The sequence below is a fragment of the Arvicanthis niloticus genome, chromosome 1 (genome assembly GCF_011762505.2).
Source record: "Arvicanthis niloticus isolate mArvNil1 chromosome 1, mArvNil1.pat.X, whole genome shotgun sequence".
Lineage (NCBI taxonomy): Eukaryota > Metazoa > Chordata > Mammalia > Rodentia > Muridae > Arvicanthis > Arvicanthis niloticus.
Window position 1 is genome coordinate 55,153,892 of NC_047658.1, and position 19,042 is coordinate 55,172,933.

The 19,042-nt window shown below is 46.4% G+C and overlaps 1 protein-coding gene across 8 annotated transcripts in view; it reads right to left on the minus strand.

The window, feature by feature from the left end:
- The window catches only part of Il16 (interleukin 16), a 139,928-nt gene that overhangs the window by 16,157 nt on the left and 104,729 nt on the right, over positions 1-19,042 (minus strand). For 4 of the 8 annotated variants that reach the window (XM_076937108.1, XM_076937096.1, XM_034505928.2 and 1 more), the window contains 7 exons: positions 18,140-18,254; positions 14,543-14,616; positions 13,139-13,355; positions 10,136-10,253; positions 6,840-6,972; positions 3,386-3,485; positions 1,452-1,939 (listed from right to left, as the gene is read on the minus strand). In XM_076937108.1, the coding sequence (XP_076793223.1) occupies positions 1,452-1,939; positions 3,386-3,485; positions 6,840-6,972; positions 10,136-10,253; positions 13,139-13,355; positions 14,543-14,616; positions 18,140-18,254 (1,245 nt within the window). Of the gene's footprint in view, positions 1-1,451; positions 1,940-3,385; positions 3,486-6,839; positions 6,973-10,135; positions 10,254-13,138; positions 13,356-14,542; positions 14,617-18,139; positions 18,255-19,042 lie in introns of those variants that run through there. The other 4 variants (XM_076937099.1, XM_034505920.2, XM_076937119.1 and 1 more) reach the window with 3 other exon arrangements.

The following is a 19,042-nucleotide window of genomic DNA, read 5'->3' on the forward strand; positions in this document are numbered from 1 at the left end:
CCTTCTAGATTCAGTCTCAGGCCCAGAAGCAATGGAGTACTTGCTGAAGAAGGAGTCAGGGAAGCACATCCACAGTACAGCCCGCCCTCCCTGGTTGCTACTCAGCCCCGCTGCCCCTTCAGCTGCATGAAAGTCTGTACTTCCTGTTTGGTAACACAGCTCCTCCTTCACTGTGTCTTCTTCACCAGGGAACTCAAGAATTTCCTTCCCCAACCACCTCACTGAAGCTTGCCAACATGCAGTTTGGTTTCTTCTAGGGGATTTCCAGAGGCCTTACTTTACCCATAGCAGCCCTCGCTGCACCCCTCAGCAATGCATACTTAAGTAAATTCCTCTTCTGTGTAACTGGGATTTTCATCCTCGGACCCTGGGAAGGATGAACCAAAACAATATGCATGGTCATATCTAGCACAATGCCTACGGTGGTTTGAGTAGGAATAGCCCTCAGAGCCATGTGTTTAAACGCTTGGCCCATAGGGAATGGCACTATTAGGAAGTGTGGCTCTTGGGGGGTAGTCGTGGCTTTGTTGGAGGAAGTGTGTCACTGAGGAGGTAGGCTTTTAAGTCTTATATGCTCAAGCTATGCCCAGTGTGGCAGGCTCCTTCTTCTGCCTGCACAGCAAGATGTAGAACAAAGCTTCTTCTCCAGAACCATGTCTGCTTACCTGGTGCCATGTTTTCCACAATGACAGGAATAGACTAAACCTCTGAAACTGTTAGCCAGTTCCAATTAAGTGTTTTCCTTTATAAGAGTTGCCGTGGTCATGGTGTCTCTTCACGGCAATAGAATCCTTAACTAAGACAGTGTCCTTTGTTAAAAGGGCTCAAGTTTCAGCACCTGCCTTCCTGTCTATCCACCATCCTTGAGGAGTGAGAATAGAGGAAGGTCTTGACACTGTGATGGGGAAATAACCACTCCAAGAAAAGGCATGGTGCTGGAGCCTGCTATATACTGAAGAGAAGATGTAAGTCTCACAACAGCCTGCAGAAGGAGCCACTCAAAAAGTCCAAAGTACCAGCTGAGGACACCTAGACTTACAGAGGATGGTTTCCCCAGTCTCTTCACCTACAGGAGGCAAAGTTAATTTCTCGCGAACATCTCATACTCTGACCGGCAATCATTCTCCCTCTCTTTTAGTTATTTAGGTGACTACTTGTGGTAAGCAGAGCATCTCAGATTCCTGGGCTTAGCCTCCCCACCACAGAGGAACCCTGCTGCTGAACCACTGGTGCGTGAGCCATGTGACCCCTGAGTGTTACTGCCAACAGCTGTCAGTCCCAGAACTTCCATTTGGGTTCTGCGAAGCTTCGTATGTCTCTGCACAGTGGGCTTAAAGAGAGCACTTCTCTACGCCAGAGTACAGGAAACCTGTAGTCATATCTAATGCTCAAGGGCAGCTATGCTGTGCATGTTGCAGGGGACACACGTCCCACTGCGCACACCCTCCTACCTGGCTGCAGGTGGGCAAGGTGTGCCCAGAAGGGTCTGTGACCTTCTCTTTCTCCTCCAGTTTCTTCTGAGGCTCGCTGTCATTTTTAAAGTATTTTCTGGGTGGAGGCTTGGGTTTGGAGGATGTCGGCTTTCTCACCAAAATCTCAAAAGATTTCTTCAGCCTCAGTGGTGGGTGGCTGTCTCTTTCCAAGCTCTCAGGAAGGGGTGGGCTCTCCTGATGAGGCCTGGGTGGGACCCCTGGACTCGGCTCTTGCTCCTCCCCTGGGGGCTGGCTGGGACTGTGTGTGCTGCCTTCCCTCTCAGAAGGCGATGGCTCCGCACCTGCACTGCAGGGACTTCCCCCTGGTGACCCAGACATGTAGCTGCTGTCACTACTGGATCGGACCATGATCTTCTGGGCCCTTCGATGTGGGGGCGCTGAGTGCTTCTCACGTTCTTTCTCCAACGTGGGCCTCCCATGCCAGCTGCTCTCCAGCCTTTTGACACCTGCATGGCAAGCACAAAGAAACATTCAGACAGGAGGACTGTAGGCAGCATCCTGTACACTGCACTGCTCAGGGGAAGACTAGACAGCCTTGGGTTCAGACTCCAGTGAGTTTTCTACCTTTGAGTCAAGAACATCACTCAACCTTTCTGAGCCTGCGTGTGACAGCCACAGAGATGCACCATTCACACCACACAGCATTACTATTCATGCAAGAGCTCGGTGTCCCAGCTGTGGGAAGACTGGTGACCAGCTTCTAGCTGTGAGCCTTTCCAAGGCTTTGCAGCTACAGAAAGCTACCATGCCAAAGTGGGGGGCAGGGGGGAATTCTTTCAGGGTCTGCTGGAGGTGAAGGCAGTTCATACAGATCTACCCATTCCTGCCAACTCATTCTGACTTGAGTGGATCATGCTAGTGGCAGAGCCCCAGCACTGTCTCATGTCAGTTCCACCAAGCTCTACTCCTCAGTTAAACTCCCTTCTACAGAAGCTGATCCAAGCCTAAAAGACATCTTACATGCTGCACTCTACCTGGGATGAGCCTAACACTCCACTTCTGCGTGTGTGTGAAAGGAGCTGCAATTCTACCATTGCTAAGCTGTCTTTGAAGTTCAAGAAAGAAAGAAAACGTTTGGAGGCACTTTGAACCTTCCACGTGAAGAGGTACCATCTTCTTCCAACAAATGAAGAGCAAACACAGCCCACCTTCCTCCCTTCCTTTCTTACCCCACACCCCATGGTTTTCTGTAGAGTGGTATCTACAAATCTCTAAGATGCTGGTTTTTCCTAGTGACAAATGATCACAGGTACCCCTTTTCCTGAAGCTGCAACTCAAGGCACTGGGGGCTGCAGAGACCTGGTGACTTGTGGATTCATTCAGTGGAACTAGGGGAGCCTGAGGGACCCTCATGAGAAAACACCAAAGCCAGTGGGATTCCAATCCAAACACATTTTAAAGGAAAAGCTTTTGCTCTACCTCAGTCACAGAGTAACACACCTTTATTGAGAGACCTAAATCACTGAAGGAAGGCATAAAAGCTAACATTCCCCTGTATCTGATCACCTTTTCCTCTGCTGCTATCAACAGCAGTGACAGTGTTGGGAATGGGAGGGGTTCTCTGTCACTGTAATTACCAGTGCCTATTATTACAGAGTAGGGATTGCAAATTTGAAGCCTATAGGGGCACTATCTGGGCAAGGCCTATAGCTACATCTAGTAGACAATGAAAGGGTCAAAAATGACTGCAGAGCACCTGCCACATTTAAATTTGCCCACACAGGGGGAAAAGGGTGAGTCAAATTTCACTGGCGGGCTCCTGTCTCTCAACTGTCATCTAGTGTCAAGCATGCTCACCATGACTGTGTTCATGGTGTTGAGGTAGAAGGTGGGTTAATGGCCAAACCCCAAGCTTTCTTTCTACGGAGAGAAAGTTTCTCAAGTAAACTCACCACTTCCCTCACCTTCCAAGCTCCACTGGTGCCTGTCCTTCCCAAACTTGATGCCTTCCACGGCCTGAGCCACAGCTTCCTTGAGTTGCTGTTCAGAAACCTGGAAAACATCCATGACCAGCTCAAGCAAGAAGGGAAGGCAGGTTGCAGCAGATTCTTTCCACTCTGCAAGAGCTAACAAATCAGCTTCCGGAAGTGCCCTGGGCAACACCCCACCTCCAGGGTCTTCCTGATGTTGATCAATGTTCATCAATAAAGGTGTCGCCAGTGATCACCTTGGTTATCCCTCCAACCTTCTTCTCACCACTGCAAAACTCCCAGCACCCACCTGGTGGCTAACAATTTTTTGTAACTGTAGTATCAAGGAATATGACACCCTCATTTGGTGTCCTTGTGTACTGCATGGACGCAGTACACAGACAGAAGCAAGCAAACACCTGTACATGAGGTAAAAAACAGTCAAGTGTGAGTCTAGGAGTCAAACAGACTTATACCCCGATCCCAGTTTCTTCATAGACTAGACACATACACTAAGACACACAGCTTAACCTTCTAAATCTCAATTTTTTGTTCTGTAAACTATAACAATAAAACCTTCACCATGTGGAAAGAAGGTATTTTACAAAATAAATTACTGGTAATATGGTAAATAAAAAATTAAAAACAATAAATAAACCTCCTAGCCTGAAGAGATGTGCTATTAACAAAAGTTAATAGCACACAGTATTCTTGTAAAGGATGACACTTCAGTTCCCAGCAACCACGCAGGGTGACTCACAACTGCCTGCAGTGAGTCCAGTGCTCCTGGCCTCTGAGGCACTTGCACTCCCATGCACATACCCACACACAGACACATACACGCACACATAATTTTAAACAGTAAAATAAATGATAAAAAAGTAGCTAACATCAAAATTTAAGGTATGCATTCTAAGACATAGTCATCAAACTGAAAAGACAGATCTCAAATGAGAAAAAATACTTATAAATCATATATCTAGTGAAAACATAAAATCCAGACAACCAAGAACAATAACAAAAAACAAAATTCATTTTAAAAAAAATAAGCAAAAGACTCGGGTAGACATTTCTCCAGAGAAGATATACAGATGGTCAAGAAACATGTGAAAAGATATTCAATTGCACTAACCCTGGACAAAAATCTCAGTCACACCCATGAGGGTGGCTACATACGAACAAACACAAACAGAAAAGAATGAATCTTGGGTCTGGAGAAAGGCCTCTGTTGTTCAGAAAGCTTGCTGCTCTTTCAGAGGACCAGGGTTTGATTCCCAAACTCACAATGAACAGGTCCAGGGCATTCCATACCCTCTTCTGGCCTCCCCAGGCACTGCATTCACACACACACACACACACACACACACACACACACACACACACACTACACATAAAAATAAAATAACAAGTCTTGGCAAGGGCACGGAGAAATGAGAAGTCTTGTGTACTGTTAATAAGGACGTGAAGTGGTTCAGTGTCTATGGAAGACAGTATAGAAAATCCTTAAATAATTAAAATAGAATTATCAAGGAGCCACATCCGGGCATATGCACAAAAGACAAATAAATAAGCAAACAACGACCAGGTGGCTCATGCCTCTAATCCCAGCACTCAGGAGCATGAGACACCAAAAGCATATGCTTGCTTCAAGTTTGAAGTCAGCTCGGGCTACATGGTGAGTGTCAGGGCAGTGTGAACTACAGCATGTGAGACTCCAGTCTCAAACCAACAAGAGCTGAAAAGGTATCGCAAAGCCATGTGTATACATCGTGTTCTTTTTTTGTTTTCATTATCACAATAGTCCTGTGTAGAAACAAGTAACTCTCCATTGGAAGCCGGGTGCCTAAAGAAACGGCAGCATATGCATACAAGGGGAGCATTAGCCATCCTTAGAGAGGAAGAAGAAGGCATATGGCACAGGTTGGGGCATAGATAAACGGTGAGAGTGAAAAGCTAAATGTCCTAAGGCTGTAACAAAAGAACAAATGAGCCATAGTTGTGCTTACAGAAGGTATTGAGGCAAAACAGAAAAACAAACAAGTGATTACTAAAGGCCTGGGGAGGGATTTGTTTAATGCGTAGAGTTCAGTTTCTCTGAAACTGTAGTGGTGGTGGTTGCATAACTGTGTTGGTGGCCTTTATATCACTGAACTATAGCCCTGACTGCCTGCTTCACTGGCTGATAAGCTGCCCTGAAGACAACTGTTGAGTAGTTTCCTTTTCCTTTCAAGCCTAGGTTTTCGTCATCTGCGAATTGGAGTGGGGAACAACACAACAGCTTTAGAGCTTGGCAATCACAACCGATTCATACCGAGAAAACAGTGAATAAACAGTGGGTGTGGCTGTCACCAGGTCACCCAAGGTGGTCTCACCTATCTGTTGGCATGGCATCAAGTCTCAAGCCTAGGTCTAGCCTGGAACTCACAGAAGCATCAGTCCTCAGGGTTGCTGCCTATGGAGTGTCTGTATCTTGACATCCCAGAGACATCTAAGCCCCATCATGTTACCCCCAACTCCTAAGTCATTCTGTCCTATTTCAATCCCTTAGTCATAGTCCATCTCTTAACCCAAAGCTAAGGAGCCAGGAGCCACTGCTGATTCTTCACAAGTACCTTCTTCTCTTTTTGTACCTTCTTCTCTTGTCTCTGCCCATGCTTTCTGTGTAACTCAAAGCCTAACCATCTATTCCTTTCTTTGAAAGACTCTATACTCTACCTACTCTACCCTGTTCAAAGTTTGGAACAATAAAATATGAATCTGTTGCATCTAGAGCTAATGGCCTGTAGCTCCTCAGTGGATCCAGAAAAGTACACAGACCCATCAGCAGTGTAAAAACACTAGTACAATTCGAGCCAACATCAGTTCTCACTCTTGCCTGGTCCACAAAACCTGCCATCCACTTACCAGCTCATGCCTTCAGACTCTGACTTTGAACTTTGTGTTCCCACTTACTGGAATGATTTTCTGCAAGCTCCGTCTAGAGAAACCTAACCTCTATGACCTCTGCTTTATTGAGCCCCCCTCTTCTGTATGGTCTCTTTACTGAAGCCATGTGCTTATTCTGGGCCTCGCACTATAAATTTGCTTGCCCCTGAATCCTCATTGCTGAAATCCAGATATTTTCACTGTGAGTGCCCACCAGATGCACACACAAATAGATCTCTTGCACTTGCTACATGGACTCTGGGTTTGTTTTCCTGTCCAGAAACTTGTAACTCAGCTATAAGATTTTCCTAAGTGGAGATTGTTTCTTCTGTCTAGGAGTTTGTCAGTAGGTCTCTGCTGCGGAGATTTGTTCCTACAGAAAGTCTGAAAGGGTTCGGAGGAGTACATGTCAAACCCCAGCCAGCAACATCTCTGTTTCCATCAAGTTCTTGCACTGACTTTCATACTAAATGAGTGAGCCTGGGCAGAGAAAAGCCCAATGACACATTACCTGTGGGTCTGGATGTCGGCTTACGATGATGGGAACTGGGCCAGGGTCACAGTGGCTCAGGATTGTGTAGACTTCATTGAGGGTCATGCAGTGCACGGGAGAATCATTGATTTCCACAATCTCATCACCACACCTGCAAAAGCACCCACAGGAGCCTCAAGAATACTGACTATGACAAAGAGTCACCTCTCAGGAACCCACTCCTTGCCAGGCGATTCATAACATCCCAGTGAATAGACTTTCATTATTACTTGGCCAGAATTCAAAACGGGGTTTGTCAATGCAGCAATTCACTCCTGCCACTGTGGACCTACCAGGCCAGTGTTTCACATCCAGAGCAGTCAACACAGACAGCAGTTCACCTGTTACTCTCCCCCTCCTTCTTCCATTGACCGGATCAAGATGGAGATCATGGCTTACCCTCTCTAGCTGACAAGCTATAATATAATTCATCACATCCTGGGCCTTAGTGTCCTTAGAAGTAGCATGTCTTGGAGAAAGGACTAGGCAGCATGTGCTAAAGGTAACGAAATCACCAAGGAAGGATGCAACAGAGGTCTTTGCAAAGAGAAGCCAGAACAGCAGCCAAGGGAACTTATTTTAGTTCCAAGATGGGTGTCGCTGGTACTGGCAACTGCTGTGATTTAGAAGGGTGCCCTCCGATGGTCTTTGCACCAAAGGCTTAATCCTCTATAGGCACTATTGAGAGGTGGTGAAACTTAGGAACCAGGGCCCAGAGTAAGCCTTCTGGTTACTGGGGATTTGTCTTTGCAGGAACCACTCTGACTCTGTTCTTGCCTCTCTGTCAACATTCCAGAAAAGAGGTGAATACTTTGTTCTGCCTCCTCTCCTGTCATAAAGTGTTTCCTCATCATAGGCCCACATGCAGTGGGACCGGTCAGACACACATGGATTTTCCAGAACTGTGAGCCAAAATAAACCTTTCTTCTTAAAAGTTGATTGCCTCACCTCAGATATTCACTACAGAAATAGAAGTCTGGTTAACACAGCCACTGAAATGGAAAAAGAACAGAGGTGGAAAAGACAGGATTGTATCATATTGTTGAAAACTATCCCGGCTAGTCCTATGGCAACTTGGCACAAGCTACAGTCATTCAAAAGGAGGGAGCCTCAATTGAGAAAATGCCTCCAGAATATCAAGTTATAGTCAAAGCTAAAGAGCATTTTCTTAATTAGTGATTGATGGGGGAAGACCAAGTTCATTGTGAGTGGTGCTGCTCCTGGGCTGGTGGTCCTGGGTTCTGTAAGAAGTCGGGCTGAGTAGGCCAGTAAGCACCATGGCCTCCTCCTTGGCCTCTGCATCAGGTCCTGCATCCAGTTTCCTGACTTGCTTGAGTTCCTGTCCTGACTTCCTTCAATGGTGACCAGTAATGTAGAAGTATAAGTCAAACACACACTCTCTTTCCCATGATACTTTTGGTCATGGTGCATCATCATAGCAATAGTAGCCCTAACTAAGACATGACTCAACTCCTTCCACTGTCACCGATGGAAAAACTCGGCACAAATGGTGAAATGACTTTCCTGTTGCAACCTATATTGGGGGAGGGACACTTTTCTGTAAAGGGACAAGATTAAATGTTTTGTTTTGCAAGACATGCTGTCTGTGTAACAAATGTTCAACTCTGTCATTGTAGGTGACAGTTGCAGCCATGGATAGCAAAAAAGAACAGTGCATGACTGTGTTCAAATAAAACTTTAGGGAAAACAAAGGTAATGGGTAGTCATTTTCAAGTTATCAGCTGGGTCAGAATGAGAACTTGATTTTCCTGACTTTGCACCCCCTGCTTTCTCCTGTGTTTCTGCAGAGCTGACCCCCTTATCTTGCCAAAGTGATTCACATTCTCTAGAATGTTTAATAAATTTTTGAATTTTGAATAATTGAAGACTCCTGCCATGCGACATGAACAGTCCCTACCCCACAGTGGGCCTCTGATAGGGGCAGAAGAGATAAAAACAATCATCCCAACTCTGAAGTTGGGTCTGCCAACCCTTCAACAAGATCCCTGACTCTGAAACTAGGTCACCCAGCCCTGCAACTGAGCCCCTGTCTGCAACGGTGTCCCAAGCACAGTAGCAGTGGTTTTCCTGCAGATGGCAGCACAGATCTATTCCTACCTCAGCACCTCTATCCTGACCATCACACTGGGGGAAAAAATGAAAACCAGGACAAAACCTTCCTGCTTAGCAAAAGTGTATCCTAGCAACAGATGCATTTATACCAATGGCAGATGTTAGAATGGCTGCAAAAGTATTGTAACGGGCTAAACTAAGATAAATTTCTACCCAGACAGATCACTTACTGATTGCAGAAGTCCTTTTGTAGAGAGGTGAGACTACAGTATCTATCTAAAACTGTTTTGCTTCTCTCATTAAAAACATGCATGCATACAGCTGGTTTGCTTAAAACACTTCTGTTTGCATGTGAAGCTCACAGGTGAACATCAGAGATGCCCATTTGTGACACTAGGGACTCTGTCTGTTGAATCTGAGTTAAAATATACTTCCTTTTTATTTGCCCTTGCAGCCTGACATTCTCAGAAGTCATGTTCCTTTAACTGTTACCTGCACACAGACTTCTTAGGAATCAGTAACGCTGGACTTAGCAGCTCTGGTGCAAGGCTGTGAAGACTGAGTATCCTGCTGTTGTGGTTCAGTCTGCTGCTAAATACTGGTCCCCCAAGATCTGGTTGCCCCCATCTAGGAGATTCTCACATATACCAAGTAATGCTCTGTCACCTTGCCCCCTAAATTATCCCTGATTGGTCAATAAAGATGCCTACAGCCTGTAGCTGGCCAGAAGAGAGGTAGGCAGGGTTTGGGATCCCAGGCTTGGGGTCTGAGGCAAAGACTACAAGGTGGAGAGAAGAAATGGGAAGAGGATGCCATGTGGTAGGTGGATTATGAGAGCACAGCCATGAAGGACAGCTAGTTGTAGTAAGAGCAGCCCAGGTAGAACAGGCCAAGTGATATCTTGGGATTGTTAACAGGAAATAGACAAAATAGCTTACAGATCAGGTCTAGTGCTTTTTAAGGCTTATTATAAATGTAACGGTTTTGCGTCTTACTTTGGGGAAGAAAATAATCTAAGGTGGGGTTGAAAACACCTAAGTTGTATTGACCACACCAGGTGATTGACATCCTTTTGCTGGGGCATGACTGAGTTAAGTCTGAATCATTTACCATGTCTCCTGAGGTCAACCCAAGATACTCTTAAAGGATGTCTTCCATGCTGTAAGCCAAGGGTCTATTCAGAAAGAGAAACAAGGACTCACCTCAGCCGTCCATCGAGATGTGCCACGGATCCTGGTGACAGTGTGTGAACAAAGATGCCTGAGATGCACTGGAAGTAGGGGATGCTGCACAGACCAATCCCAAGGCCAACACCTGCCTCTGGAATGCAAAATGGAGGAAGAGTGGAATGTGTGAGCTCTCCTGGGATGGGAGACTAGCCTATTAGGTGCCTCTGACCCCTGACATCCTGGGCTAGTCAAATGTCCTGGTCATGACATTCATTCCACCCCTGTGTGTGCAATGTCCCTATGCACAGGGGCCATTTGGGGACTGAGTGATGGCTGAAGGAGGCAGTGAGGAGGGGGTGTAGTAAGGACAAGTGGAGAAACACTAGGGAGTGAGAGAGGGTAGACTGTGGGCAAAGGGATAAAGGAATGTGAGCCAGAGGAAGCAGGAAGAGGGGAGGAGACAGTGATCCATACAGGAAAGGAGTGAGAATGTGTTAGACAGTGGCAGCAGCACACCCCTTCAGGGACTACACTTAGTGTAAGCCATGGATGACAATAAAGAGCCAGGATGAGGAGATGGGACAGAGAATGGGCTAGCAGAAACATCCCAGGTATAGGTGGAAGCTGGGAGGAGTGCGCTATGTTGGTGTAGGACCAGAAAGGCCAATGTGGGCAGAAGATGGATAGGCATGTGAAGAGGTGATGAATCCAGAGAGCATGGGTCCCAGGCAAACAGGAATGCAGGATGCAGAGGGAGATGAGATGGCACAGGGCAGGGATGAAGGGCCAGACTCAATAGGCTTCGTATGCACAGGTATATAAAAGCAAACTGTTTGAGAAGAGATCCATGGGGTAGTCAGGAATGAGGAAGTGGCATGATTTAACTTCTGTCTTTAGTGATATGCCTGGCTTTACAAGGAGAGATAATTATGGATGGTTAAGAATGGAAGCATGGCCGGGTGGTGGTGGCTCACGTCTTTAATCCCAGCACTTGGGAGGCAGAGGCAGGCGGATTTCTGAGTTCAAGGCCAGCCTGGTCTACAGAGTGAGTTCCAGGATAGCCAGGGCTACACAGAAAAACCCTGTCTCAAAAAAAAAAAAAAAAAAAAAGAATGGAAGTACAACGGTCATTGAAAAGGTCCAGGAGGTAAAGAGGGCAGCAGAGCAGAAACAGGAATGCATGAAATATAAGGATCGGGTGGATAAAATCTCTCTAAGGCAGTCTTGAACTGAGGGATTGGTGGGTGGCAGGCTGCTTTCAAACAAGAATCAGACCTATGAAATCCTGCCCTACAGGCACCCATGGTGTCCACAAAGGTGATTGGGAAGATGTGAGAGAAAAAGATGGTTGCATGGGGTACATGGGTCCCAGGCAAACAGGAATGCAGGTAATGTTAGGGTTATGGGGACTTCTAGCATGGCAGGGGACACAGAGGGTTTGTTAGATTAGAAAGGCCTTAGAAATAAAATACAGTGGCTAAGAAGGACAAAATGGAAGAAGGTCCATGAAATAAGAAGGAGAAAGATCCTCCTTTGGGTTTTCCTTAGGCACACATAGCTTAGAAAAGGTGTTTTCACCTTTTGATGTTCGTTCTCCCGACAGCACCAAGAGGGATGGCTGTTGTGGGTCATTGTTAGCAAGGTGAAAAATATGGGCTGTGACATGCACTGTGAGGAGAGATCAAAATCGATCCTGGCATCCAGGTCTCCTAATCAGTGCAAGAGCTTTTGGGCCTAATTGGCATCTGTCACCTGTGGGTCCTTGAGGCTCACTCCAAGCAATGCTGAAACAATCTGTGGGGACAGAGGCTATAATGTGTCTACTTAAAGCAACTCAGCACTGCTTTTAGTGCAGGCCAGCAGGGGAAGCACCACACTGAGGCTGTGCCTCACCCACACATCATTCACCACAGGAGCCCTATTGGCAGTGCACAAAGACAGACCTATGGCCACGGTATATTTGTGCCAGAGATGCATGAAGGTTCAACAAGCTTGTGGTCCAGCAAAAGCTCTGAGACATGCATCAGGCAAGGGATCCATTGCCTGATCCTGGCCTCCATTCCCATGCACATCACTCCACACTCAGTCCTTTCTCTGTTTTACCAGCCTCTGCTGTGACACCCTTTCCTTCCTCTCCATCTTTCAATCCCCATCCCCTTCCACTTGCCTACCTTGCACCAGTCATACTGGCCTTCCCTCTGTCCCCAGAATGCTTACTTATCACTGTGCTTGGAGACAAGCTCTGTATCTAACAGTGTCCCTTGTCCTTCTGGTCTCAGTTCAGCTCCATTTTAGCAAAGCAGGCCTCTAGAGCCTTCTAGAATTCACTGTCCATCTGGGCAGAGTGAATGGCTGTGGATCTCTGAGTGTTATCTAGATAAAGAACCTTGGATCTCTTGCAGAAGAAAGAAAATGGGCCCACAAAGAGACAGTGAGATGCTCAAGGTCTCAGGATATTGGCTGCAGAGTCCAGAGCCTGATCTATTTTGGTGTGTGTGTGTGTGTGTGTGTGTGTGTGTGTGTGGTGGTTAGTTCTCTGTTATGTGCTTGCTAACCATTTCATCAAAAACATTGTCTGGGTTTGGAATGGCACAGATAGGCTTCTAGAAACAGGATGAGAAGCCTGTGAGATATGGCTCAGATACCAGAGATAACTGTCCCTAAGCTTGATGAACTGAGTTCAATCATTAAAACCCATGTGGTGGAAGGAGAGAATTAACTCCCACTAGTTGTTCTCTTTGTGGGATGTGCACATGAAGGAAGGGGAGGAAGAGGAAGAAGGAAAGGAAGGAAGGAAAGAAGAAAGAACTGAAGAAAGAAAGAAAGAGAGAAAGAAAGAAAGAAAGAAAGAAAGAAAGAAAGAAAGAAAGAGGGAGGGAGGGAGGGAGGGAGGGAGGGAGGGAGGGACCTGATGTCAAGCCCATCTGGATAAAAGGCATAACATCTGTTAGTCAGTGTCATTCTGTGATGTTTCCATATGACAGAAGCCTGGGCAGCTCTGACACAGATGGGCAAAAACTGGCACCATACTCCTACCTTTCTTCAAAGACACCTCCACCATGATTCTGTAGTTGGATTTGGCAGTGCTGGCAGGAGACGCTGGGCTTTCCAAGGAGAAGGGGCTGCTGTCCTGGGCACCACATGTGCTGGAGCTCAGGGAGCGGCACAGAGGGGGTGACAGGTGGCTGCATAATGAAGGAGGTGTTGTCAGGCGGGTCCTCACTGTCAGAGTCAGCAGCCCCTTCTTGGCTTGCTGGAAAAGAGTGACAGTATCTGGAGTAGTTTCCCGACAGGTGAAGAACACATGCCCAATAACAATGGTGGATGCTCCCCAAGGACATACAGGTGTATGCACATGGGCAATATACAAACATGTGACACGTTACACATGACACGTATATGCACATACACCAGAGTATACATGTGATGTGATATATGTACTCCTGAATTGAACTAACTGAATGGAGAAGAAAAAGTAGCTTTTAGTGATGTCTTAAAAGCTCAAAACATATCCATAAATCTACTAGTATGAATTCATGGGGTACTTTGAGACAGCTTTATAAATCTTAGTTTGAACGTGCTTTGACACCAGTCCTGATTACCCTATCCTTTGTAGAGGAATTTCTTTAATGCTGTGCCCAGGGCCAGCATTGGCTAGGCACCTCTGCAAAAGATCACTTTTTCATTTTGTGAACTTAGAGGAAGAATGCTGGGTTTGGTTTTATTTCCTGAAGTCTCCAATGGATAGCAATTTTAATCTAGCAATGTGGCTGCTCTGGCAAGAGATCACATCTAAAGACCTAGAGGTTTATGATTCAGCTAGGATACAGGCATGCCACACACCTTTAATCCCTCTGGCTGGAATACAAACAAATCCTTAGTATACTCTTTTAAGACAAAATTAGTTTGTAGAAGGAAGCAGCCATGTTTGAAAGTGATATCTAATTGAGGGACAGACAAAGTGATGAATCAGAGAAAGATTTGAAAGAATGAGTCAGATATAGAATATGTCCAACTCTCACAAGAACAGCACAGGAAAGAAAAGTTATTTAAGAGCAGAACAGGGAAAGAGTCAATTCAGTTAAGTGGAGTTGAGTTTGGAGAGTTAGTGGGGAGTCAATGAGTTCAGTGCAGTAGAGTTGAGTTCTTTTTTTCAGATCAGCAGAGGCAGCTGAAGCCAGAGAATAAGAAGAAGCCAGAAAATTAGAATAAATTGCCAGAGTGAAATTGAGGCCAAACAGATCAATTTAGAGAAAAGCACAGAGAAGCCAGATTGAATTGGTCAGCTTGGAGAGGAGTTTGAGCAAGGACAGCTGAGTTGAAGCAGCCAGCCAGAGTTCTGAAATAACTAGAAAACAGTAAGCCCCTGAGATGACGATTATATCTGGCCTAGTATATAATATTTATACTCCAGAGTATGGACATAGACTGAGAAATTACCTTAAACTTCTGCAAAGCATCCTGGTGTGTTAGGCCAGCCATTGATTCACCATTGAGTTCCAGAATTTCATCACCTATTGAGAGACAGAAAGAGAGTAGTTAACAAGCTTTATTCAGGGTTTTGGAATATACTGAGGACCTTATGCCTTGTCTTTGTGTATGCCTTCCAAACCTTGCGCTTGGCCTTTGGATTCATCATACTTGGGGGATGCCTGGGCCATCAATCATCAAGGACTGGCTTTGCTACATTAAGGGGTAACTCTCTTTCCTAGCAGCTTGCTGTAACTCTTTCTTTTGGTTCAGATGTTATTTTCTCCTATGTGTTAGTGTAGAGGCTGCAGAGCAGCTCAGAATGGAGGGTTTCTGAAACCAAAGGGAACAATGACAGAACTCGTCCCTTGTCACTGGAAGACTCAATGACTGAGAACACACATAGTAAATGTATTTAAAAGTGTTCCAGCCTTGAGGGCTCATGACTGTAATTCAAATACTTAGTAATTACAAGCCACAGGATCACCAGAAGTTGGAAGCCAGCCTGGACTACATATCAAGTCCACAGCTAGCCAAGGCTATGAAACAAACAGAATCAAAACATAGTTAAATATGAACTGAGAGGAGGATAGATGAAGTCTAAACTTCAGAATGCCCATTCTTAATTCCTCTTGGGCTCGCTTTAAGTTATCAAAATTGTTCCAAAGGGCCAATAACCCTGTTCTGGGCTTGTCTGTTGTGTCTTCATCTGGCCATAACTGGTAAGAACCGATGAGCCTAGATTGTGCCAAATCTGTTTTACACGATTGTTTTTTGGGAAGAAGAACAAAAACTAATTGTCAGTAGCTCTGATCTGTATAGCAAGCTTGCCATAGCCAGCATATTCTTTCACAGAGTAGATTTGAGCATGTCACTTTTGAAAACACATTGGACAATTACTTGAAGCTAGAGCCAGGAATTGACAGAAATTTTCTGTTCTTATTTTTGCTATTAATTAATGGAGACAAACGCCCTCTACCCCCCAAATAATAAAAGTTTCCACACAAAAGTAACAAAACAACAAAGGCTAACCCCCTGGATTCTAACCCACACATCTTCCTTCTCCCTGGCTCCTATTTTCTTCCTGATCTGGGCTTAGCTGTTCCACTAGACCTCCTCCCCATCCTCTTCCCCTCCCCACCCCATCCTCTTCTCCCTCCTCTGCACCTTCCTTGTTTAATCTGGTCAGTTCACCCTTCCCGCAAAGAGCTCCCACAGAGGCCAACCACCCTTCAGTGGCCTGACAGACAGCGCCATCTAGTGCTCACCTAGGCTCATCGTCCTCCTGAAGTTCCCACTTCATCCTTTTCTGCTTCCCCCCTCCTTGGCTTTTTCCTTTTCTCCAGTTGACCAGGAAACATTCACACATCCCACTGTCCCTGCTCTGCCTCTTCCCAAGCTCTGTCTTTCTCACTGACTCTAGTCAATGGGAGGTTTGCTGTTCCAGGCAGCCATAAGAGCAGGAGCCGGCCTCCCATGCTGGTCTCTGCACTTCTGCTTCCTGTCTCTCTCCAGCCCACTGCATCCTATACACTGCCTCCTGACTCATCCAAAGCCTCTACACCCAGTGCCTCCCCAGTGGTAAATGCAAAACTCCCACTGCCCACCTGATACAACCCTGACACCTAGTGCTGCATAGTGCTTGGGTTGGCAGCGTTTCCTGAAAGGAGCAAGATCCTAAACATTTTAATCTTTGGCAGTTACAACATCTCTCTAATGGTGACTCAAAACAGGGCTGAAATATCAAGGCAGCCATTGCCTTATATGTAAGAACGTGGCTGAAATTTGAACCTTGTCCTAATTTGCACATGTCACAGAAATCAAGATAGAATGTTTTACAATGTATTGGATCTTTTATTAATTGACTGATAACCATTGATTGACATGTATGAGCATTTTGCCTGCACGTATATCAGTGCACCACATGTGTACCTGGTACTCTCAGAGGCCAGAAGAGGACATCGGACCCTCTGGAACTGGAGTTATGGGTGGTTGTGAGCCACTGTGTGGGTGCTGGAAATCAAACCCTGGTTCTCTGGAAGAGCAGCCAGTGCTCTGAACCAAAAGCCATCTATTTCTCCAGCCCCTCATAGGATGTTTTCACTCATTTAGAAAGATGGAAGCCTTCCTTTGTTGTGATAATATGCCTGGGATCTACGACTGTAGTGTCCCCACAGCTCACCCCCCCCCTTATTCCAGATAGCTCAGATGTTACAGATGGTTAGACTGCCAGCCCTAACCAGACACTGCCCTAACAAGAAAGAAATTCTTCTCTCTGTTAGCATTCTGTCTAAACTCCACCCCCACAGTTACCTGGCAACAGCCAGGTAGGCCTGGCCCACTATAAAGGGGGCATTCCCCTCCCTTCCCTTCCTGCCCTTGAATTTTGCCCCCCAAGCTGCAACCCAGCGATCTCTTTGGACCAAGGTGGTTGCCCATTCACCCAAACCCAGACTTGGGGTGGGGTGGAGTGGGGTGTCTGGCAGCTGTGTTCCCCAGGTCTCTTACTTAGAGGGAGCATCTGTCCTACGAGATATGAAAGGAGCTGAGAGGAAGCAGGGGAGGCAGAAAGAAGGCAGAGGGAGGGCTGCCCATGGGGAAGCCATTAATGGTTCAAAAGAGGGTCCTGTCTGGTTTTTCTGTGGATAAAGTTCCCTGAAAAAGATACCTCTTTGTTGATTCTGCTGAATTCCTGGCTGTTCAGAACTGTCTGACTATGGAAAGTACAAATGTTGCAGCTCAAGAGCCAAAATTAACGTAGACGAGCTTTAGCTGCCTTGATAGCCGCACGTTACTCACCACCTTTGTACCTGAGTTCCATCTTTCAGGCTATCAGGTAAGATCTTTTTGAATGTATTACGATCACCACCTTCCACCAACCTATAGCTAAGAACGCCATCGCATGCTCTCTAAAACCTAGATCAGACTTTCCCCCGAGTTGCTCATAGCCCACCTGCCTGATGTTCCCGCTGCTCTATGTGACAATGCCTTGATTTATGACTTCCTTTTGTTCTGTACCCAGAAAAGAGGTCATGTGGCACACTTTATGTCAACCTAGATGCATGTCTCTGGGCCATGTCCACTCATATTTGACTCAGAATAAACTTCCCCTTATTCCCACTGTGGTGAGAATTGTGATTTGTGTCCTTGTATTCTGTATTCCTGGGCCTAGAGCTTGGTGGGACTCTGACAGAAGTGCGGGACCTGGTGTCCCATGGTCTTAGGTGGAGGTGGTGGAGAGGAAGGGAATGGGGTATCAGTGAGTCCCAGAAACTGAACAGGGGCATTGGGAAGGAAGGAATAGAATCAGTAAAGAACAAATGCTTCCTCCCCAGACTGACAACAGCATCTGGGAGGGGAGGTATTGTCAGAAAATGATAGTTCGATATCACTGAGATGGAGCCCTTAAGGGGAGACATCACCCACTGCCTGGAGCCCCACCTCACAACCCCGGAAGTGTACTCTGAAAGCCTAAGACCCATTTTAATCTCTTAGTCTCTTTGATGCCCTGGCAGCTCTGAATGGTGCTTGTGATCGCTCAATCACACTGGGGGAATGGAAACCTACCTTCCTGAAGCCGCCCATCAGCTGCAGCTGCTCCCCCTGCAAAGATGCTCTTCACATAAATCCCAATAGGGCCATAAATGCTGTCCTTTCCCCCAACAATGCTGAAGCCCAGGCCCTGGGGAAAGAAGAGAGGGATAGATGTAGGAATATTCCAGCTGTTTCTTGAGCTGATATTTCCTACTGACCTGCCCCATATCCTTGCAGAAAGGAATCTCGGAGGAGACAGAGTCCCTTTAGTCCCAGGGCTTTTAGAGCTTAATCAGGCAAGGTAGGGAGAGTAGTTCATGGGCAGCTTGGGCTGTGGAGTGTCAGCAGCTTTGCCAGAGGCTCGCCTACGAAGCTGGCATTTTCCACACAGATGAAGCTGGATAGGAACTAGCACCCCATTCTCTCCACTTGACTATTTTCATCCAGTCACTTCCTCCCTCTGAACCTCAGTTTCAGGTTGTAAAATAATGGTACCTAATTCACAGGCTGTATTTGAAAATAAACCTCAATATCCAGGAGAATCACAGAGACCCCGACAACATCGATAGTAACACAGCCTGTGCCATGGAAAACATCCTTTCTGTTAACAAAGGCCCCTTGCTACCCTCCATTCTGTGCCCAACCTTCCCCGCCCCCCCCCCCCCCCCCCCCCCCCGCTAAGGACACCAATCACCTGCTCATACTACTGGTGTTGTCCTTACTGTCTTTATTTCTAGGTCATTCTCAGGACTGACAAACACATCCTAGGATTGTGATGATGGCACTGGGAGCAGCTGGGGTTCGGTAGACAGTCTCAGCTGTGGGAACAGCTACAAGGCAGCCAAGGCAGTCTGGTGCACAGCTGCCCCGTGGAAGGTAAGAATGAGGAGATAGAGGGTCTGGCTTCCCCTGCAGACTGTCCAGTGGATTAAAGGG